Source organism: Nanorana parkeri, unplaced genomic scaffold, assembly GCF_000935625.1.
Source record: "Nanorana parkeri isolate BGI_ZX_2015 unplaced genomic scaffold, ASM93562v1 scaffold400, whole genome shotgun sequence".
NCBI classification, from domain to species: Eukaryota; Metazoa; Chordata; class Amphibia; order Anura; family Dicroglossidae; genus Nanorana; species Nanorana parkeri.
The window spans coordinates 1081009-1104662 of record NW_017306668.1 but is presented as its reverse complement, the minus strand read 5'-3'; the positions used below and the strand labels follow the sequence as shown (position 1 = coordinate 1104662).

The following is a 23654-nucleotide window of genomic DNA, read 5'->3' as shown; positions in this document are numbered from 1 at the left end:
CCAAACACTTTACAGAAAGTAGCATCCACAGTCATTCAGTAATGTTCTTGTATGCATCTTTGTTAATGCCAGCTGGAGAAGCAGATAAACTGCGCCATTAACGAGGAAGAAAATCAGCTGACGAGACTGGACTGCAACATTGGCTATCTGTATGTTGACTCGCTGTCCAAGGTATGTGAAGAACTGTGGGTGTAAAATAGACTTTATTACAATGAGACAAGTGTATTGGCTTATGTACCCTCTTCATAAAGTCCTCCAATGTCTGAGCAGAAACTGTGCAAGGTAGACACAGTAAATGTAACTTTATATGGGGGGGATAGATAAAAATGCATAAAATGTGGATGAATAAATGATAGCCAGAACAAACATAAAATTGTATATCATAGCAAACCAGTCCGGTAGTACTTTTCAAATGAAATAAATAGTCTGCTATGGCCAGCAGCTCCATATGTATTGAATCTGCTCATCAGCGTATGCAATCATCAGTAATACCAGAAATAGCCATGGGGTTGGAGACATTGCATCCACACCTCTGCTTTGGACAGTGTTGGACACTCCTGGACTCCATGATTCAAATGGCGATATAATACGATCCTGATTGTTGCATGTGAGATGCACATTTTTATCCTTTTGACGTGCATTTTGTTATTGGTTATCTATGAGACCGTCAAACACACATTAGTAGTAGTATAATCAAGGTAGTGTAAAATATCATTCTGGTTTCACAATTTGCTCTGTTGAGCATTTTTTTTAGATGCAGAGGTGGCAAATTGATTCAAAATGGCATTAGGAGCAGCACAGGAATGTGTGAGCAATTTGCACTTCGGAATATTACACCCAAGAGTGTCAGAGGGGAGGATGAGTGTCATATACAGCGGTGCACAAGGGAGACAGGAGCATGAACTGTGATCTCACATCTTTGCTTTCCCTCCTGCTGTGGACACTGATTGCTATAGATCTAAGGAAGCAACCTGTAGCTAATTCTGTCTCTGTGCTGGGACCTGTGGTTCCACAGAAGGCATTGGTTTGAATGTACTACCATGTGCAATAAATGGTAATATACAGTAGATAAGCTTTTAGTCATGCAGATGCCTCTACTTAAAGCACACCAAATAATTAAAATGAAAGCTGGACTCCAGACAAACTGATGAACACATGATTAAATACATAAATGGGAGTGGTTTTACCTGCCACAGGATTTGTATTTCTCTGCTGCAGTTAAGCAATACAACTAGGTCTTGTCCCATACCCCAGCCTGTGAATGGACAGTGACGCAGCAGGTTAATAGGCTCAACTCTGTTAACTCCTCCTGTCAGCACAATCCTTTTACAGGTGAAACTCGAATAATTAGAATATCGTGCAAAAGTAATTGCAGTAAGTGCTGCAAAAGGGGCCCAAACCAAGTACTGAGTACATATGCATGCTTGTACTTTTCAGAGGTCCGATATTGTTCTATGTACAATCCTTGTTTTATTGATTGCATGTAATAATCTACTTTTTTGAGGTTGTGGATTTGGGGTTCTTGGGGTTTTCATGAGCTGTAAGCCATAATCATCACAATTATGACAAATCACGGCTTGAACTATCTTGCTTTGCATGTAATGAGTCTATCTCATATATTAGTTTCACCTTTTAAGTTGCATTAGTGAAATAAATGAACTTTGCACGATATTCTAATTATTCGAGTTTCACCTGTAGTACACGAGCAATGCAGTACAATGCGTGGCTCCTTGTTCTGCTTTTCCATCTCATAGTCTGAGCTCTGCTGTGGAGGGGTTTGCAGAAGGCTAATAGCAAGCCCACTGCAGGTACTCACGCCATTTGCTTTTAAAACTTCACAGCTGGCTGTTCTGTTACAGTGCATTGCAGAAATGTAGGCCACAATTTTGGTGCACTGAAGTGCAGGTCCATCAGCACCTACTGTACTTGTGCATTGGAAAGCCATTCTAACTTAATGGCAACACACAGAGTGAAACCAGCCTTGATATTTATTTTATTGAATACATACTGGTATGAATTGGCATATTTTTTTTATCTGCCTGGAGTTCAGCTTTAATCAAAAGGGCTAATTTCCTTATTCAAAAAATAGTGAAACTCCATAGTGATAATTCCCTACTGGTCATTTGTATGCATTGCAACCTTTACCTGCCTCTGTTCTGTAGATATTGAGATAGGCCATTCAAATTTCCTTGCTGAGAGCTCTCAAAAACAGTGCTAAGTTGCAATCATTAAATTAGGAGAATTAGCTATTCACAGGTTTACATGTTTGGATGCATGAATGCATCTGTTCGATTAATGAGCATCAGACAAGCATGTTTTCCCAATTCTCTAAAGATTGGACAAATCTATACATATTCAGGCAAGCAAAAAATGCAGATGCATTCTTGTGTGACATCACACACACATTATTTTTTATGGGTATAAACAGGAGCTAAAAGCCTCTTCTCTGCCCCTCTGATTTAGTTTTACTTTCTTGCATTGTTATGTAATCATCTCTGATCACTTCTTCTGTTCCCTGTAAGGTAGAGTATGGAACGGGGAGAATTCTGGATAAAACAGCCTTTACCTGTACAGTATATGAGAAGACTTTTTAACTGATACAGACTTAACATTGACCTGCTCCTATCGTTACAGCAAGAATTCTCTTTTCTCTTGGATGCCAGCTCACTAAGCAAAGCAGAGGAAGATCTTGAAATCAATGTAACGGTAAAATGGTAAGATTCAGAATCATAATGTAAAACAAACATAGGTGTGTAAATCAACTGAAGGATCGATCTAACAGATCCATATGTAATGTCTCCAGGCCACTGTATGTTAGTTGATTACATTATAAGCAATATAAAATGTACATTTTATAGTAAAGCCATTTCATCCTGCGCTCAGTCTAAACACTTTCGAACAAATCAGCTTCTCTCTACTGTTTGTTCAGTTAAGATTTGCATATGAAAGAAAGAGGCTGATTGGTTGTCATGCACAGCTGCTCCAGGTTTTGTCTGCTCCAGTTTTGATAAATTCCCTTCAGTATATTTAATCAGAACAGCAGGCACATTAATGAGTCGCCATTCACGCCTAGGCATTTAGTGGCTCAAAGGTAAGCGCAAGAAAACGCTCAAGACAAGGAGCCCCATTCATTCCTATGGCTCCTGTTCACACCTGAACGTTTTGTCACAAGCAGAAACACTCCTGTCATTGGCGAAAGTACATGAGCTACTTTTTGGCAGATTATAACGCTTTTTGGTTCCAAAGACTTCAGTGGAAACGTAATGCGACAAAACGCTCAGGTGTGAACAGGGGCCATAGAAATGAATGGGATTCCTTTTCTTGAGCTTTTTGTCGCGTTTACCTTTGAACAACAAGCACTTAAGGGTTCTACTGAACCGAAGGGGTCCTGGGGCCGAAGGATCGGCCGAAGCTACTTGAATAGACCCCTTAGTTGTGACCTCTTAGTTCGGTTCTACTGAACGGAAGGGGTCCTGGGGCCAAAGCTAGCCGAAGGATCGGCCAAAGCTTCGTGAATAGACACCTTAATTGTGAACTTGGTGAGCCTTCTCTAGACTTTTCAGGACTCAGCAGTGACCTCCCCTGGAAGGAATTTCTGCATCCCCTGCACCCCACCCCACCCCTCCCCAATCATGCAGAGATCATATCCTTTGTCTTGCTGCTATTATACTCCATATCAACTGTAACCAAAAATCTATATTACTTGAATCTGTATTATATTGCAACGTGGTTTTTATACATGTAATCCATTACATTAATGCTCCTTTCTTTAATTGAACCTGAAGTGAAAATGAAGTAAACGAGGGCTCTCTGTGGAACAACAAAGCTGTTTTCATCATTCCCACGAGATACGAGGTCAATGTCAATGTACTTGGGTGAGTTAAAGTGTTATTTTTTTTGCAGCCATGGCATGCTGGTTATATAGAGCATTTGGTTTAGTAGAAGGCCAGAGCTATATTGCTTTTCAATGACAAGCCATGAGAACACATCTGATGAGGACATAAACCTTTTACCTGTCCATTATTAAATATATAAAATGACCTTTTTGTAAGCCTGTATATTTGGATGACTAGTAATTGTGTCGCAGCAGAGCAAATAAAAATGCAATGCCAAGACATTTTGTCTATTTGGTGATTCAAAGACGTATATTATGAGATGTTACACTGTGTGATATCCCAACCATTAATAGATTACATTTATATAAACAACTTTTTACTCAGATTACCTTCATTATTTAGATGGAAATGACCCATCACTATATCATAGTTAGAAGAGGAGGAACACTGAATATTTCTTTTTATCTGCCAGCCTCCGCTCTGTGTTTGTAAATACATATCCTTTATCATTCTTTATATAAATACAATGACTACACTGTAATTATAGACATGTGGCTCTTGAATGAGGAATTCTGTCATTTCATAAATTCAGAGTAACCTGTTTTCTTTGTTACTTTAGCTCAGTATATCCAGTATCATTTGTCTACGGCCCACCCCATGATGAGGAGATCTTATGCATCAAGGAAACAATAGACTATACATTTAAAGTATGTACAATATTTTCAAAGAATTGTTTCTTTTAATTATGCTGTAAATATACAACATAGAACTTGTATAAGTACAAATGTTAACTTTATTAAAAAAAAAAGATTTATTAAGTCCAATGATTGGATGATGGGATTTTGTACCGCATGCAAACAATTTCCTGCTAGGCAGTTGTTCACGTAGGAGATTTGAGGTCAGCCCATAGATGCAGCAATTATGGGTAAATCAGATCTTAAACAATCCTTGCTGATACTCAGTCTTGTCCACCTAGACTAGTCTCCACATTTATATTCTTTAGGAGTAAATCAAAACCCACCAGTTCAAAATGATATACTGTATCTGTCTTCTCCACCATATTGCCATGTATCCAACTCTAATTACCCACAACCCTTGTTTGCTCTTTTCTGTCTATTGTTTCCTCACCTCTTAGATTGTACATTTGTTACCACCATTGTGACATTTTCACTTGTGTTTGTCTAGAATCTGTCATTGGTACCTTTTTATTCATTATTGTACAGGGCTGAGTAACATGATGTCTCTTCATAAATAAAGGATACTAATATTTGCCTTGTGTGCCAACATTAGTTAAACCGTTTTTTTTTTTTTTGCCAAAGTATTAGGGCTGATCTTCTGTTTTTATTATTTAGGTGATCAATGTTGGACCAAGTCTCGTTCCAAATGCTGTATTTGAGATTTGGCTACCAAACACGTTTGCTCCAAGTGACATCAAGTTATTTAATATTTTGGATGTCAAAGTAAGTTCTATGTCATTTTAGGAAACAATGCATCAATATTGTGCACGTTATGTACACCAGCCTTATGAAATCTACTTGTTTAGGTTCGTTGTATTTAAATATGAAGTTTAATGTATAAACGGTAACTCCACTGCGTCTTGGCTTCAGAGCTCCTGTAATGACATAATATTATGGGTGAGTGTCAACGTGCTTTTGCTCCCATTAGAACTGTTTCTCTCTCCCTATAAGTCTATGGGAATGCAAAACATCTTGAAGAAGGTCAAATGCATCTGTCAATAATTCTGAACAGGAGATTGTGCAATCAAATTTTAATGTGTGGCCAGCTTTAAGTACAGTTAAACCTTCATTTTTTTGCATATATCTACTGTTAGCAAACAGTAGATATATGCAAAAACATTTTATTTAAAAACCTAAAAAGTTACCACATTGGTAAAAACGTACCTGTCTCCGTCGCTCACTCCCGTTCGAAGATCTGAAGGTTCTCAAGCAGCCATGAAGGATCATGGGGCGGGCGCATGTGCAGCAGAGATCTTCGGGCCGGGAGATGAGAGACACAAGGTAAGTCAATGCACGCAGCCGGCTGCGTGGATGCGGACATACGCCCCGTGGGACTCCTGGAGTCTGCGCTGCATCAGAGACCAAGACCAGCGCTGGAGAGATTCCTGAAAACTACTGGAAAGAAAAAGATGATCGGATCAAGAGGAATCATTTAAGGTAAGTCCTTAAAGCAGCATGTGTGTGTGTGTGTGTGTCTGCGTGTATGTGACTTTAAGTAAGACTTCAGTTCAGAATCAATGTAAAGCTCAACTTTAAGCCCTCGTTCACACCTGAACGTTTTGTAGCGTGTTCTACGCTCGACGAACGCTCTACAAAACGCTCAAAAATCTAAATCCCATTGTATTCAATGGTCTCGTTCCCACCTTGGCGTATTTCCGCCCGTCCCTAACGCGCTACAAAACGGCCCACGCCTGAAAAGGTACAGGTACTACTTTGGGCCGTTTTGTTGCGCGTTTCCATTGGGATACAGCCAAGTAGCCTTCGCAAACGCGCGACGGTCGCGCAACTTTTTTACCGCGAATCGCGGTAAAAAATCGTGCGACGGTCGCGCATATGCAATACGCCTAGGTGTGAACGAGACCTAAAATAAACATTTTTCTTCATTTTGGATAGAGTGGAGAAGTGACAGAATCTCTGTTATGTCATTGCTGTGGTCAGTGAACCAATTGGAGAGATGGAGCACAGGAAGGGTGTGCCAGTGTCACTATTGGACAATTATTACATGTATCCCTCCACTATAGTGATTCATACAAGCACGGGCACATATCCCCAGAGAGGTATCTTGCTGTCTATGTACACCATAACCTATCAGCACTAAAAGATTGGCAAATTGTCTGAGGGGGAAAAGTGCATCGTTTTTGCTGTTTTCAGGGCACAAAGTGCTGCCTTAGATATTGTGTATTCAATCATAACATTGTAAAAATAACACAAGTACTGTTCGTTCTTTTTAGACTTCTACTGGAAGTTGCCATTATCAAACTGATACAAAGGTCTGTGACTCACCACCTACTAACAGCACAATATTTAATGATGTAATGGACTTCTTTTCAAGAACTGGGGAAAGGCATTTGGTAAGTATTGATTTTTATTTGTAATTTTTTAAACCTAATCTTATTCACACGAATGTTTACAAAGTAACATATTGTTTACAAGAAAAATGCCATCAGATGTAGTTTTTGAATGCTATGTAATAATGCTACAGAAATATTCAGTAAGGCAATAATAAAAACACTGATGGTGTGCAAAGTGAAGTAACTAACCCAAGCTAGCTAGTCAATTACATGTGTCTTAGTATTAGAGAGTTAATAATCATGAAAGACTATTGCAAATTGGTTCTTTTTTTTTAACAATTAATTTATTAGATTTTGTCAATAGAACAAGAATAAGAACAAAAATAATACAACATAGATACAGACATATAGAAAATAATAATAAATAATACATTATTAGTAAATAATGCAGTCCATATTCAGGACAGTAAGTGGAGGTAATGTTCTTCCAACCATCTCAAAATAAAAAGCATGTGATAACTGTGGAGGCCTAAGAAGTGACTAATATAGGTAAAAGCAGTTTTTTTTGTGTTTTTGTTTTTAACACTGTCAGGAGTATTAGTTGGGGTCATAATACATGAATCGGGCATCTGTTGTCTATCAACCAGCAGGCCCATTGTAAGGTGAATTTGCGAAGTTTCATATTAGCTTTTGCAAACAAAAATTCAAAATGGACATGCGTGTTTAATATTTGTACAACTACGCTGAGTGACGGAGGTTCAGATTGTTTCCAGGCCCGCGCTATTGCCAGGCGAGCAGCTATAAGGATGTGTGAGACTACAGTTCTAGAATTAAAAGGCCAATCATTTAGTCCAATCCCCAATAAGGCAAGTTGTGGGGACCCATTACAAGGAAGGTGAATAACTGTGGAAATAAAGGAGAAAATCGAATCCCAAAAAGATCTGATGGAGACACAAGACCACCAGATATGTAGCAAGGAGCCAACCATTCCACAATTTCGCCAACAAAGCGGTGAGGATGAGGGATAAATTCTGGCGAGTTTCTGTGGTGTAAAGTACCATTTGTGTAAAATTTTCTGTAGGGATTCCCAGTGACTCAAACATCTCGATGTTGTCAAAGGCCACGAGATCTCTTTGTACCATTGTTCCGGGGAAATTGAAAAGTTTAATTCAGTCTCCCACCACTTCATAGACGGTAATTTATCTTGAGATAAGGGCTCACTGAGAAGATTATAAAAGAAGGATATTCCCTTCTTGCGTGAAGAACTAGTGCAAAAAAAATGTAGGCCTCTCTTAATGAGCGTTCCCCCTCTAACACTTATCGATTGCAAATAATGTCTTATGCGAAGGTATTTGTAGAAATCCCTAACTGGAAGGTTATATTTGCTACGTAACTCCTCAAATGATAGTAAATGGCTATCAGTATAGAGAGCATGTAAATGGGTAAGCCCCAAACTCACCCAATTTGACAAGTGCATGTCTTCTAAGACATACTCCAGAGTGGGCAGAGGTAGATGTTTAAGAAGGGATTCGCTGCAGGAGTGTGGGGGGGGGTCGAAGGTGTGCCAGACCCGTAGTGTTGCTGTGACTGTGTCTAGAAAATGTTTAGTGGGGGGGTTATTAAGAAGGGAGGAGCATAATAAAAGCTTGAGGTTTTTATGTAAAATATCACTTTCTATTTGGGACCATATTTTGTAAGGTTGAGGTGACCACCAGAACTTTGCTTGATCCAGCAAGTTTGCCTTATAGTATTTAGCAATATCAGGGGCTCCCATACCAGCATAGGCTTTGGGTGTGTGAAGACATAGTCTCGATATTCTATGGTTTTTGCCATTCCATATAAAATTGTCAAGGATACTCTGTAGTTTATTGAGGTAAGAAGGCAAAAGGGGAATAGGGAGAGCTCGGAACATATATAATATGTGAGGAAGAACAAACATTTTAATAAGATTAATCCTTCCTGCCCAAGATGTAGTAGGTCTGTTCAACTCCGTACAAAGTCTTGATACTTTAAGTAGGAGTGGAGCATAGTTATAAGTAAAAAGGTTGGAGCTAGGGGTCACTAGAGTAATGCCTAAGTATGGGAGGGTGTGAGAGGGAGGCCAGGAGAATGGGGAGGTAACGCTTATAATAGATTTAGTAGTAGACGGAATATTAACAGCCAGCATGTGGGATTTAGAGTGATTGGTTTTATAGAAGGAAACTTTGCTGAATTTCGTGAGGATTTCTTGAACCGCTGGCAGTGAGGTCAGGGGACCAGCCATAGAGATTATGACATCATCTGCATATAATCCTATTTTGTGAGATTGTTGGCCAGCAGAAATTCCTCGTACAGCAGTACTCTCACGGATCGCAGCAGCCAAGGGTTCCATCACCAGTGCAAAAATCAAAGGGGACAGAGGGCAGCCCTGTCGAGTACCATTAGTATGCAAATTGGTTCTTATTGTTGTTTACACATTGCACATAGATTTTGGCTTTACTAATTACAGCTCATTATATTTTGACCTACTGTGTTAAATCAACACGTTAAGAATATAAAGCTTTACCTATTTTCTAGTACTGCTTTAGAGAAGATCCATCTTGCATACATATTAAATGCCCATTTGGAGACATGGAAGTTGAACAGGAGAAAATTGTGGATGTGAAGGTGGAAACAAACCATGCTCTTCTAGAAATGGTAGGTAAAGGTCTAAAATGTGATGCTTAATTTTGGAGGGTCATTGCCAGTCGTTCAGAATCTGATAAGTGTGTTTTTGTATGTATTATCAAGTTTATGGAGAGTGGCAGAGTTCAGTGGTGAAGAACCCATTATGATGGGCTCAAATGGTGGTGTTGGGGGTTTTAGGAAGTACAGATGGGTGGGTTTTAAAAAGAATGGTCATTGTGACTTAAAAAACTTACAAAATGGCTATTTTGTGCATGTTTTTATGTGATTACATAATGGCAAAGGGTATGAATTACAGCACAATAAACAAAACGACATTCTATAAATATGAAAAGCTGCTGAGATAGAACATTCTTTGCATTTATGATGGTGGTATTTTGAATAGTATAGCTTCTACTGTAATTGATAGGGATATTAGATTAGAAGTGGCAATATAATTGAAGGAGGCTGCAGGGTAAGTACATATACAAAGGCCACATAACTATGACTCTGAAATTGCTTGGAGTTTATCACAGCAGTAAGCAAGATTTACTGTAGGAGTCGGCATGGGTTACTCTGACATTGTTAAGATTATAAACACCATGTTCTGAAGTCTGAATGTACTTTTGATAATAAGATTTCAAGATACTGTATATCAAATACATTTAATGAAACTGTTTTCAATATAATGTGTACTATAGCCTTATTTGCAACAACTTACAATATGTAAATTTTTGGCACATTTCAGGAGATTTCTTCATTGCTGCAATTTATTACATCAGCAGCCGTGACATTTGGAGAAAACCAAAGAATTATCAATCGCCACCAGCAAAAATCTGCACTTGTAAGAAAGAATTATTGTTGTCTTTTGTAATTCATTAGGATATAGGGAAGGGCTTAGAGGTTGTATTTTCAATAAGGCCCCATGTGCCTCGTTTGTGGCAACCCGGTCAACACATAGTAAAGTGTACTGCAAGATGATGCTTTCAACTGTACTGAACCATTAGTGGGATTCCATTCAAATGTATGTTCTGCCTCTTTGATAACATATCAGCTTTGGTGTTGCGAGTAGTCACTCACTGACTGCAACCACAATGAAAATATTTAAATGTGAGTTGCCTTTAAACATTGTAATGTGAAGTCTTCCCTCAAGCTCTTCCAGTCCATTAACTTTTGTCCAGAGAGGGAGGGCAACCATAGTGGTGTAGCGAAGTTGGGTGATGGCACCAGCATTTTGTGACCCTGCTAGCATGCACATAACGAAAGGTAGACACACCAAGCCATGTGCCCTCTCTTTGGACCAGATGGATATAGTCTGTCTCCACTGCCACCAGACAGTCCCATCCTCTTCCTATCAGATATTATCAGGCAGTGCAGTACATTGTTTCATACTGGCAAGCCTATTATCAGCAAATTACAGTTGTAGCTTGAGCTTCCCATAGATGGGAATCATGCGGTGCAAATAACTGGCCAACGTACAGGGACGCAGTGATATCTGTGTCTGAATATTATCCACTCAGATATTGATCAGGTGAGATAGCAAATCCACTCACACAATAATTGTATCTTCTTGTCTGTGCATTGTGTAATATTTTGTTTGTCCTCCTTACAGCCATATGTGAATCTGTTCAGATTTCATTGTGTACATATTTGGCAAAATCTTTAGGTGCCTTCTGTTGCTTGTGTTGAGTCAGGTGGTCTGATCTCTCAGTATGTATGGCTGACTTTAAACAAATTTAAAGTGTGGAAGGGTTCAGGCACTGATACATATTTAAGGTAAAGCTTACAAAAATCTGCAGCTGCATATTTACACACTTTTACTTTACTTTGCAGGTCCTATTAGAAGCCGTGCATAATCAGAAACCAAGGAGTCATGTACTATATACAATCATTGGAATCAGCTTAGTACCTGGACTTCTTTTATTTTCACTAATGACGTATATATTATGGAAGGTACATTTGACTTTAAATACAGTTAAAGGGATACCTTGATCTAAATTATCCTCTGTATGCCTATAGTAATCCTTTTTATTACATCCAAATTACACCCGTTAATATTAAACATATAATGGATATACATCAAGTTTTGACATTGTAGCCTATGTTTTATAGGAAGAACAATATTCGTCTTTGCTCCTTAAATCTATATAATAGTAACAAGCGGCTGTAAGAATACTCAAATGGACACAAATATATGATAAATTACAGCTCTAAAAATATAATATACGTGCTCACCCTCCTCTCTGCTAAAAATAAATATTTAACCTCACAGTAATGATCTATCGCTAAACATAAATTTAAAAAAAAAATGTATTCCATTAGAATTAGAAAACTTTCACCTAATAACTGTGGATAGCTCCCCCTATAGGGAAATTAATGAATACACACAAGTAACATAAATATGTAATTATAAATCAGTATACAAAAGGTGCAAACTATCTAACTACTCAGTAAAGTGTTACATCTTCTGTACCAAAAGTGCTAATAGTAAAACACAAAGTAAGTAAATAAATAAATCCACCCTCACTATAGTATTAATTCTGTAAACATATATCCATCAAGATAAAAAAACAACAACCACAGTATAAAATGGATGTAAAGTTCAAAGGAATCCAAAACCAAGTGCAGTCAAGTGCAAAAATTGTCACCTCCACACACTTCCTTTAAAAAGAGTAAACTCCCCTGTCCAAAATGACCGCTTAAACTAAAAATGTAGTAGGTCAATGGAGCATTGAACAGAAGTTGCAGAAATCCATTGCCCGATGCCAGTGTCAATCCCCTCTCATGGTTAACAGGATAGGCTCCAACAATACATTAGACAAAAAAGAGAAACCAACATAGCACAAAACAATTTGATAAAACGTTAAAATCACTTTGTCACAGTCCCAAAAAGTCACCACGCGTTGGGATGCATATACACTGACGGGACTGATATTGTGGTGTGTCACTCCCTTAAGCTTCTATTTGTGCTGAGTGAGCACTAGTGCATTGTCAGTTTTTAAAACTTTTTAATTAAATTGTTCTGCACTATGATGGTTCCCCTTTTCTACTTTATCTAATGCATTGTTGGGGCCTGTCAGCACCATAACACATGCCCACTGGTGCATAAGTACAATATGTAAGTGTGGTGGTGTGCAGATCACTCTGGCAATCATTCAGGAAAGCAAAGAATCGGTAAATATGAAACATATTTCAGTGACGGTTTGTTTTAAAGCTCAGTAACTGTTTGTTATATTACTTGAAAGTCTCTAGAACATAGCCATGGGTTTAAGGACTATTTAGATCATCTTAGAGAGTTTGATTCCAAGCCATAGATTTGTATTGAGAGGAAGAAGAGAAACTCAGTCATGAGCAAATATTACTGCCCCCATTTACATACAATTACAAACTATACAGGAAAACAATGAGTTTAAAATATAAACATTACTTGATAATACGTAATAAAAAGTAGGTTATAGTTTGACTGAAACCTGTCACAAACCTGGGCTATTCAAACTGAACATGATAGAAAACGTGATCATGAGGTAGCTGTAAGTCACAATAATCACTTGATCTGGAGATAAAAGCAACTTCTGTAATAAGCAAACCTCAAACTTTCCTTTAAAGTTCAACCTTGACCCCACTTTACCCGCTTTCCTGAGGCTCCCTATTGATCCTTTTATGTGATAGGTGACCGTTATCAAGAGGTGCAAAAGGGAAGCGGGACAGAGTTTGAGTCAGAGAGGAAAAAGTCAAGATTTTTATATACTTTTAACTGTCAATATCTCTGGATTTACGGATCATTTTAGCATTGGCTTTTCACCGACGGTAACCTCTGCTTAGGCATGTTTCCACTATTGCAGAGTTTGAATTGCCCATGTTTGCGACAGGTTTACTTAAAGCATCTCCTTGACAATTAATTCACAGGGGAATTATTCTGTTAAAATGATAATTTATATATATATATACACAGTATACAGAGACTGCTGGGCATTCCTTAAAAATAAAATACAGAATATAAATGCTGTTTAGAAACAGCAAATGCTGCATAATTTTAAAACAGAGTTGTCAAATGTGTGACATGAGTGAGGTTTAACACCTTCTCTCTCAATATGATTTCTTGTTGACAGATGTATATAACTACTGTTAACGTACATCCCTTCTTCCTTTACACTTCATAATTGAATAGTCGAATGTTTTTTTTTAAATAATTTCATCTGCCAGCCATTATAATATACATGTAACACCTTATCCTTATCTACTTTCCAGATCGGCTTCTTTAAAAGAAAATACAAGATGCTTGAAACAGACGCAGACAGGAAAGAAAGTTGGAGTTTTCTAACACAAGACGAAAAGGAGGAACAATAAACATTGATCAGGACTAATAGCCAAGTTTGATTTTCCATAATGAATGGAAAGCCAAAGGAAAGAGAATGGAGCTTGGGTCAGCTTTAGCAAAGACAATGGATGATTTTACAGACTATTTATTGGGCTCTAACCAAGGTGTAGAACCTATGATACCTTCTAAAGATGTTTATTTCATGATATAAAATGCACTGGGGCCTTTGTAAGTATGTACATGTAACTAAGTATCTCAGGAATGTAACACAAGATTTTTATGAACACAATAGGAATGTAATTAAAATTATTTATAATATAACTTGATGCACAGGTGAGTTTCAGTTAGGGAGAGAACTGAAGGCTTTACACTGGCTAGAGAAATAAGATTACAGTTCAGACTCAATTGAGTATCTCCATGTCTATGGTGGCAGTACCAGGCATGCTAATAGTGTAGCTTACTCCACATAGAGCCATTTGTTTAGTTATCAGTTGCTAGTACTTTTAGTAGCACGGTTCAGCTGATACAAATCTCCTATGTAGCTCTAGAATAGAGAAATGGCTGCCAGCAAGTGGCTACATCTCTAAGTAACAAGAAAATGTCCATGTAGCTTAGCCCTGAGGCTTTACACATTGTTTTGATTCCAGCCGAATCTCATATGTGTGCACAGAAAGCTTCCACAAAAGTATTTGCAAAGCTTTCAGTTAGCTTTGTTGAGGCCTTTAAAGCATTATTCAGCTCCAGTTTGGGGAAGTTAAACACTACCTAATCGGAGTGCTGACTGTCACTTTAAAGTATATCTGATCCCAAGAACAACTATGTAATATATTACAGTTTAACAGTCCTTAGATGGGGTGACTGCATTTGTTTCTTTTTTTAATAAAAGAACATTTTCAGCAAGTACAGAAAATACCTGTTTATCTTGCCAGAAATGCAGTGTCCTTGTCACTTCTTATGAGATATTCTGGAAGGAAAAATAATGCTATTTTCTGTAAACTAATCCCCTACCCCCTGTGTAAAGGAAAAGAAAGAGGAACACAAGTTCAGGGTCCAGCCTGGGCAATACCCAAGATTCCCTCCACAGATACAGTGTAGGAGTGAGCATAGTTTCCCGGGGACAGTCAATGTGTTATTTACATGATTACTATGTTAAAATAAAGTAAAAAGCAAAAAAAGAATAGAAATCAACCTCAGCTAAGGACCGGTAAGCTGTAATATATTATATTTTTGTTTTTGGGTTTAGATATGCTTTAGACAAGCTTCTAGCAGGCTTTCCGAAGGCTTCAGCAATAATCTTGTTGGAAGCCTGCTAGCATTTCATTTAAAGTGACAGTTACTAATCCTGTAACTCCATTTTTTTGAGACGCAAACAATCCCCTAAGGGTGATCTATGTACATTGTAAAGATGTGAGTAAACTTTGTAGGAGATCTTTACCTTTTCTGTTCTGAAGAAATGGATGTTTGTTTCAACATGTCCTTTCCACACTGACTTCTGAACAGATGAGTCTTCATTATACCTACCTGGTGTAATCTCAGTGCTCTGATGAGAAGAGCTGCAGTGTCTGCATCCTTTTACAAGTAGCTCACCCTTGGGGAGTATCTCGCCCAAACTGCAATTGCTATTGCAGAGAATGTCTAAAATTTGGCATCTTTGTGCAGTGGTCTGAACAAATCAGTGAGCCGATAATACCAGCAGGAAATTTCATTTCCAGGGGCCCTCCTGCATACTATAGTTGTCCTCCGAGTTGAAATTTCCCTTTCTGAAACTGAAGATTCATTTAAAGGCTTCATCCAAGCTGCTTGAAACTTGCTGTACACATTTATCTTTTACATACTGAAGTCCATATGCCTAAGGGAGAAATGACTTTTCTCAGGGCCCGTGTGGTGTACAGGGTGACTTTTCTCAGGGCCAGTACATGGTGTTATCGTTGGGCAGCAGCCCAAATATCAGGCACGACCCATTCCTAAATGCAGCACACTGTAAAGTACAGCACGTGTAGTTCAGTGCTGGTCCCTGTTACCATAATGCAGAAAAATGAATGGGCTCTAAGGATCTCGTTTCATCATCCCTGCTGCTACTGTAGGAATGTTTTACTTAAGCTCACAATAAGGTTTTCACAGCCGTGACACTTGAATTCCGCAATCTTTACAGTGTAGGCTCTAGGAGATGTAGTTGTGAATCACACACTGATAGCTTCAGTACTTTAAGAATAGCAGCACGAGGGATGGTGTGTCATCTTTCCTAACAGCGGTTTCCTCTACAACACCATCAAGCATGACAATCGATCCAGTATGACAGTGGTCTGGTGATGAAGACTGTCTACTATCATGGACAAATTGGCTTTGGATGGAATTATCATTTACCATTATTAAAGTGTTTTAGATTTGCACATGGTAAACATTTGTGGTTTAGGTCCAAGCTAATAGTTACACATGCTGATACATATTGAGCAAAACAAGGCTTCTGAGCACATTGTATTAAGAAAAAGGACTGTTGTAAAAAAAACACTAAGCTATGTACTGAAAAACATGCCGACCACACCTGCGTTGTAATAATTGTTCATATTTCAGATGATAGTGTATATAGTTCTTTAAGCACACACGTCAAACTGAATTAACATTTCTACCATTTGGTGGTTTGAAATCAGTCTGGCATTGTTTCCTCCAGCTATGCCCGAGGCGCTGTATGTAAATGAAGACTTGGAGAAGCATAAGCAAAGGCTGAACTGGTAATTGATAAGCTGCATCTTCAGTAATGTTCCTTCAGCATACAAAATGGCTGCCTCCACTGTGCTGACAGTAAAAGATGAAGCAATGTTTTCATGTATACAGTCCACATCAAAATATTTGTGATTAATGAACTCCAGAAAAAAAAAATGAACCCTTGCAGTGGGGCTACCCCTGTGTTCGTCCAAGAACTAAAATAAAAAAGTTGTACTCAACCAAACCTCCAAGCTGGCCTTCTGTCACAGCACTCCCTCCAGTCTGCCTCCTCTTGTGCTGCAGCAAATGTATGTCTCTCAGCATCCACACATCCTATACGCTATGTATAGAACATAATGATCTTGTGGACCTTAGACTGCTGCAGCAGAGGGGGAGAAATACTGAAAGGATCGGTCTAACAACAAGTCAGCTCTGTGGATCTGGTGAATATAACTTTTATTTCAGATCATTGCGGGCAGTTAACCCTTCCAGCGTAGCCCAACTGCAAGGGTTAAAAAAATGTTTTCCTGGAGTTCTCTAAAACAGCTCCTCCAGTACCTTGAGGGTGGGATTTCCTTCCACAAATTGCATGACAGCCCAGGCAACAATGGGTTATGCCAAAACAAATGGTATACAGGAGTGGAACTTCATACATCTTGGGAATGATGATAAATATAAAGCGCTATTCACATATTAAGCTGCTAAAACATACTGCAAATGCTTTGCCCAGAAACAGCCATACAAGCTGACTTAAAGGACCACTTCACCTTTAGTGAAGTGGTCCTTTATTTAATCCATTGCCCCACTGAGTACAGACAGCCTGGTATTATACTTATCTTCAGCCCCAATCTAGTGATCTTATCACCGAAACGGTCCTGGCTGGCTCCTCTTCATTCTGCGTGTGTGCGTCACGCCCCTATTCATTCCTATGGGGAGAGTGACCACTGGAGGCCACAATGAATACTGATTACATTACCTAGGTCTCTCAAAACACTCTCCTCTTCACGTGGCAATGTATGGGCTGCTCAGATAGCACATGCTGAGTTGTAGGAAATGTAATGCGTTCCCGTGTACCCAGTAGTAATGGGTGAACACATGTTCGCACTAGGTGCTGCAGGCAGCCCTTTTTTATTGGAATGGACATCTTACTGCAGTTGAATCGCACTGAAAGAAATGTGTACACCTTCTTTTCTATAAATGGCACTGCACCACATCGCATGGTAATAGGTTTAAGATCATAAACCCTTAACTATTTGGGGACCCATAAAACAGACATAAGGGGTACCAACACAGAATCATTTAGTCTGTAACCCTATGTTTTGTGAACTGTCACATCTCTGTATTTAGAACGTAATTATCCATTAAAAAAGGTTCCACCAACCTACAGAAAGATCCATCTTGACAATCCTTTTCTTGTCTGCACGCAGTGAGGACAACCATTGCCAAGCTGCTTGTAACAATGCAGTTAGGTGCTAGAGTGAGCATTGCTTAAGCCCACAAAATGAGTGCCATAATTATACACTGCTAGATGAAAAACCATAAATCAGCTAATTATAACAGAGCAGATTTGTTAGGAAGAAAGAAAAGAGAATAAATAAATAAAACAGCACAATTCTAAAACAAACTTGTAAAAAATTTATTGCATATTTTTGAAAATGATCTATAGTGCAAGTTTACAATTTCTAGTACAATTCTTGTAAAATAAATGTTTCTATGATACTGTATTCCACATTTTTCTACAGAAAGAATGCTGTAGTTGTAGGTTCAAAGTTGATTAAAGAGACCCTGTCACCACAGTACATGCTGTAGCCTGAGCATATGCAGTAAAATCAATAATTTATCATTACAGTTTTGTTAGGTGGTAAACCATGCTTTCGTTTTTGAGTAATCCAGTTTTTAGTTCTGAGGCAAAACTTCCTGTAGTGTCAGACGCTCTCTCTCCCCCTCCACAGCCCGCAGCTACATGCCTTTCCCCCCCCCAGTCCTTCCCTGCCTGCCATCACCAGAGCTTCAGAAGCGGACTGGAAGCCTCACACAAGAGGGTGCTCCAGAATACACCAAGGCTTCATTCTATCTTGCTCTGGATGCTAGGATTGTTAACAGTCCAGTATTGTTAACAGTAGCAGTCACATGACTTGACTGTTTACAATCCAGAGCCCAGGCTGAGCAAGGTCCATGGAACCCTCTGGGTGCATTCCCATGCAAGGCTTCCCATTCAGCTTCTGGACCCCTGGTGATGTCAGGGTGGTGGTGGGGAATCAAGCTGCAGGCTATGTAGTTGGATAAAGCCTCCGACACTTCCAGAAGTGTTAGCCAACGCTCAAAACTGGATTACTTAAGAAAGAATGAACTGATACCAAAGAGCTAAATGCCTGCTTTTCACTGCACATGTTCAGGATACAATGGGGGGAATTTATCATAGCAATTGCGAGTATATATATAGTTGATGCACTTTGCACCAGATTTATGTTGCTAGTGTAATGTTGTTCATAAATAGACTCCAGGAAAGAAGACTCGGAACTCCAGGCAAAAAGCTTAACTGTCGCCTCTTGAAGAAGTGATCATGGGGACATCTTAAATTGCGATTGTTTTGTTAGGTGATGCTCCAGTTTCAGACAGCCCAGAACAAGTGCAGATGAAAACAGACACAAAGCAGGCGCAATTGGAAAAGTAGTGCAAGCTCAGGTCAAACCGGGCGCACATGGTAAAAGACAGATTTGCACATTAAAAAAAATGATCTAAGAGGCTTTAAAACTGTTGCAATTGCTTTGATATATTCCCTCCAATGTGTACTGCGTTGATGGGGTCTCTTTAAGGCACCATGTGTTTGAACTTAGGTTTACCTCAAGGATCCTGGTGTTAAGAACCACATAGTGAAGTTTCTCTGTGTCCTACTCTGATGGAGTAGCTTTACAATGACAGATCTTCACATCATGAATCCATAGGTCTGTTAGTGCTGTAATCAACATACACTCAAAACTAATAGCTTTAAAAGGGAAGTTCTTTATTTGAGTTGGCTTGAATGTTTTATGGCTGTAAATGTGTTTCTAATTATAGGAATATTTCTGAATGGAAAAAAAGCAATGTTTCTGCTCTCACAAATAAAGATGTAATTTTTGTAAAAAACTGCAGCATGGGAGCATATTTTCCTCTACACTACAAGCAATTGCACTTTCCTTTCACTTCATCCAGCTCTTCAATGTTACTCCCATAGAGATTAATCAGTTCAGGATGCAATCTATAAAATAAGGAACATTACATTTCAATTCCCATTTTGGAGGTAAGTTGATAGTTCTCATTCTTTTCATGCAAAATCTTTAATTTAATATAACAATACAATACAGCTGACCAACTTTTAGCTCAAGTGAAACTTCAGTTTCATGAAACAAAAACCATTTCAGTCTGTGCAAGGGTCTGGCTCTACCACGATCATATGATCATAGTTTTGTAAAAAGAAAATCTGCAGCTTGAACATCCCTTTATATGTGAGATATATGTTTTATTAAAAAAGGAAACCTATTCCACGGATGCCTTTAAAGAAGAACTCCAGGGAAAACTTGTATTAACACTTAGGCCTTCTTCACACTGGAGCAGGCGAGGGCGTGGCGGTGCGATCGGACGCGTGGCAAAACTTTGCCTGCGTTCCGTTCCAGTGCAAACAAAAAATAGGGCTTGCTGGAAGCAGTGCCATTGAATTCAATGTACCGCCAGTTCTTTGTAATTTGACTTCTATTCAGACTTCTGGAGAAAATGACAATCACATTAGTAAGGACCTGATCATTTCCAGGAGCCCTGTTCACAAATTATGTTGTAGCCATGGCTGCAAGAAATACAGTTTGGCTGTTAGAAAAACTCTTGCCAGGTTGCAGTTGCGCTACAAAGGTAAATAACAGAATTACAACAACATTATCATGCTGTATCAACGTTTCACAAAAATTGAGTTTTACTTCAAATATCAGTTTTATGGTATTTATATAGGGGGCCTAAATTCATTTTCAATGTCTACACATTTTTTAAACCTCAGCATTGAAGCCCAGCTCCAGCTTGAAGATTATCTAAACCCAAACAATACATACTTTACCTTTTTTCACCCTTTATTTTCACTTGGTGATCCTGCCATTAATACTCTTCCTGTCTTAGGGTGACAACACTCACTCAATGTACTACATTTTTATAAGAGCAGTGTTGTTACCCTAAGCTGCTATCCTGATTTGGACCACAAACACCCTCCCCCATCTATATTTCATAGTAGAGACTTATTTTGTAGTTAACCGTAGAGGACTGGAAAGGCTAATAACACTGTTTGAGATTTCAGTTCAGTACACAGAAAGTTATAAGGACATTGGGTTTCTAGCAGGATTAAAATATATTTAAAGCCAAAACTTGTTTTAAAGGACACACTGGATTTCTATCAGGATTAAACCTTTCGCTTTCACCTTTTTTTGGAACATACAGTATGTTAAGATGCACATAAATTGATTAAAGCACCCTCCCCCCATTATATATTTTCTGAAAGCAGATACCCTGCAGAATAGAATGGTGGCAGTTGCTATTTTTATATCACACAATATTAGCACAAGAGTTAATTAAACCCAAATTTTCAGCAAAAAAAGTTATTCAAATAATTTTTTGTGCACAAGTACACAACAAAACCTATTTTTTTTGGTAAAAGATGAGGTTGCAGAAAATAGATCCCAAATATGTCAATCCTCAAAATTGTGTGCATCCTTGAAATGTAGTAAAACTTTGGTACCCCAAATTTTCCATAGACGATGCTTTAAAAGCTTTTACAGATGTACACACCGGAAGGGGGCTTTAAACATTTTTTGGAGGGTTAATTATAAACTTACATTTTTTTACACTTAACTTTATTGCAACTTTATTGCAATAACACGGGGGTGTTTAGCTACTACATCTAAGGACTGGCAAGCTGCAATATATTAAATGTTTTTCTTGGGATATATTATAATTTGAAAAAATATTCTCTAGCATCTGTTTAAAAAAAAAGCAGCTCTGGCTGCAACAAGGGCTTAATTTATAAATCTTCCCCCATCAAGGGCGCTAGTGCAATGCAAAGTTTTATAAATTAAACCCTTAACTTATCTCTACCGTTATTCCTCTACAGACTCCCGACTCCGTAATCCAGTGCTGGTTCTCTTTTAAACAATGCCCAGACTTTGGGCTTTAATACTGTAAGTGTTTTAACTCGATCCATGCTCGGTACAATTGAAGAGCCCTTTATAGAGCTGGCTATTTAGTTTAGCCCTTAGTCCATGTTTGGCATGCCTATTAAAAAAGCACTATTCATGTCACCATAAAGTGTGGTCATCACCTACCCAGGATGTTGACTTTCAACCCATAGCTGGCACTCACCTCACTTGAACCTCAGAGGATGTTTCCAGTAAGTCTCCATCAATATTCCAGGGATGGACATCTTCACTGGAAACAGAATGCACTTCACCGTTCTGTTCGATGCTTCTAGTCCGTAACTTTACTTCTTTAACCAAGTAGGTTTCCACAAATGGAAAATTAAACTATAAATAAAATACAATAAAAGCAGTGTTACCTGTAGAGTTCTATGTGCATCGTGCAAGTACTTTAATTACAAATAAATTCTAAAAAAGCAAACATACCCGCTATTTATATGCAAAATAGCCAAGTAACACAACACTGAGCCTCATTTATCAAAGTGTCTTTCTGAACATTTCCATATTCAAACTTTCATTATCATTTCATATGCAGTCATAAGTCACTGCAGTAGTATGACATGAACCAAGAAAAAAGTCTTGTGCTGCAAGGTACAAGTTGATAAAAGGTCTACTTAGTGTTATCTACCCTTTTACTCAGCATAATGTAGGGGATGAGTTCAACACAGACACAGTTTGTAAGGGTCCTTGGTACTGGCATGCAAATTAACTGTCTTCCTATTGCAAATTAATGATACACTTATAGTTTGTTGCGTTTAGTGATTTTGACAGTTTCTCATTTTAAACAATCTACTGTGTTTTTTTGTTTATGTATGCCGGAGTTCTACAAGGCACCTTCATGTTCCCAGACGTATATTTGTTATCTGTTTCAATAAGAGTCCAATTCTTTTTCTATGATAGTGTATGGATGGTCTACTGTTCTTTGCCTTTGAAACTGCTAGGGTCACTATATATTGAGAATTGTAAGATTCACTTACAACTCCATCTACTAGAGCCAAAATAATATAGCTTTTGCAACCACTGACTCAAGGTGCACTTACTTTTCATAATTTCAACCTGTACTGTCTAAAGGTGGTCCTTATCTGATTGTAATTGAATTGCTATAAAGACTTTGTTAACCAAACAATTCAACAAATGAAGTTCATAAAGGTATTTGTGTGTACAGAGCCATATAGGAAGCAGAGGAATATGTGTTCATATCACTGGAATTGCTGTAAAATGTTACACAACTAACTCTTTAGGTGTATTGTCTGCCAGGCTTTTTATCCTACCCTGTTATCCACAACTGCTTCCTTATTTCTTATGCCAACCTTCAAATTGTAATAAAAAGGTGGTCATACATATGGGGAATTCTTGCAAAATCATTTGCTTGAAATGCAGATCTGCAAATCCATGCATATGGGATGATCCCCATAACTGTTTTTATAGTAATATTAATATAGACTAGTGTTACCCAAACAGTGGGACCACTACAGCTGCAGCCAGGTCCATTGTGAAAGTTTCTGCATCAATCTGAATGCACAGGGCTCCTTAGGGCAGAGGACCAGAGTGCTGGAAAGCCTGTATAAGGGTTAATTACATATGAACAGAGACTGTAGCAGATTCCAATTTAACATGATGCTGTATTTGACCCTTTGACTGAATAAACCTTCTCACCTCTGTGTTCCCTTGTGGCAAAAGTGTGTAGAGGACCTTGGGATGAAAACACTATTATATTTTTCAGCTTTTTTCTATTTGTTGAACAGCACTGAGACAAGCAGGCATCATGCAGCTTACAAATAAGGGAACTAGAGCAAACGAGCAGCCAAGCTTGGCAGGAAATGAAACTTTGTGCAAAATTCAGCAGCAAGGATGAATTGCCTCATTGTCCCATCTAGCCAGACAGCACCTGCTCTGAAAATGAGTAATAATGGGCTATA

At 38.5% G+C, this 23654-nt stretch overlaps 2 protein-coding genes across 2 annotated transcripts in view; one reads left to right on the top strand and one right to left on the bottom strand.

The window, feature by feature from the left end:
• ITGA4 (integrin subunit alpha 4) overlaps positions 1–14268 on the top strand; it is a 119713-nt gene extending 105445 nt beyond the window's left edge. Inside the window, exons 19-28 of the mRNA XM_018559496.1 lie at positions 73–171; positions 2635–2714; positions 3786–3875; positions 4456–4543; positions 5189–5296; positions 6805–6924; positions 9421–9540; positions 10256–10351; positions 11341–11460; positions 13756–14268. Coding sequence (XP_018414998.1) covers positions 73–171; positions 2635–2714; positions 3786–3875; positions 4456–4543; positions 5189–5296; positions 6805–6924; positions 9421–9540; positions 10256–10351; positions 11341–11460; positions 13756–13854 — 1020 coding nt within the window. The 3' untranslated portion in view covers positions 13855–14268. The remainder of the gene's footprint in view (positions 1–72; positions 172–2634; positions 2715–3785; positions 3876–4455; positions 4544–5188; positions 5297–6804; positions 6925–9420; positions 9541–10255; positions 10352–11340; positions 11461–13755) is intronic.
• Positions 14269–19510: 5242 nt separating this feature from the next.
• Positions 19511–23654, bottom strand: part of CERKL (ceramide kinase like) — a 97998-nt gene continuing 93854 nt past the window's right edge. The window contains exons 12-13 of the mRNA XM_018559494.1: positions 21902–22062; positions 19511–19766 (exon numbers count right to left, since the gene is read on the bottom strand). Of these exons, the coding sequence (XP_018414996.1) occupies positions 19685–19766; positions 21902–22062 (243 nt within the window). The 3' untranslated portion in view covers positions 19511–19684. The remainder of the gene's footprint in view (positions 19767–21901; positions 22063–23654) is intronic.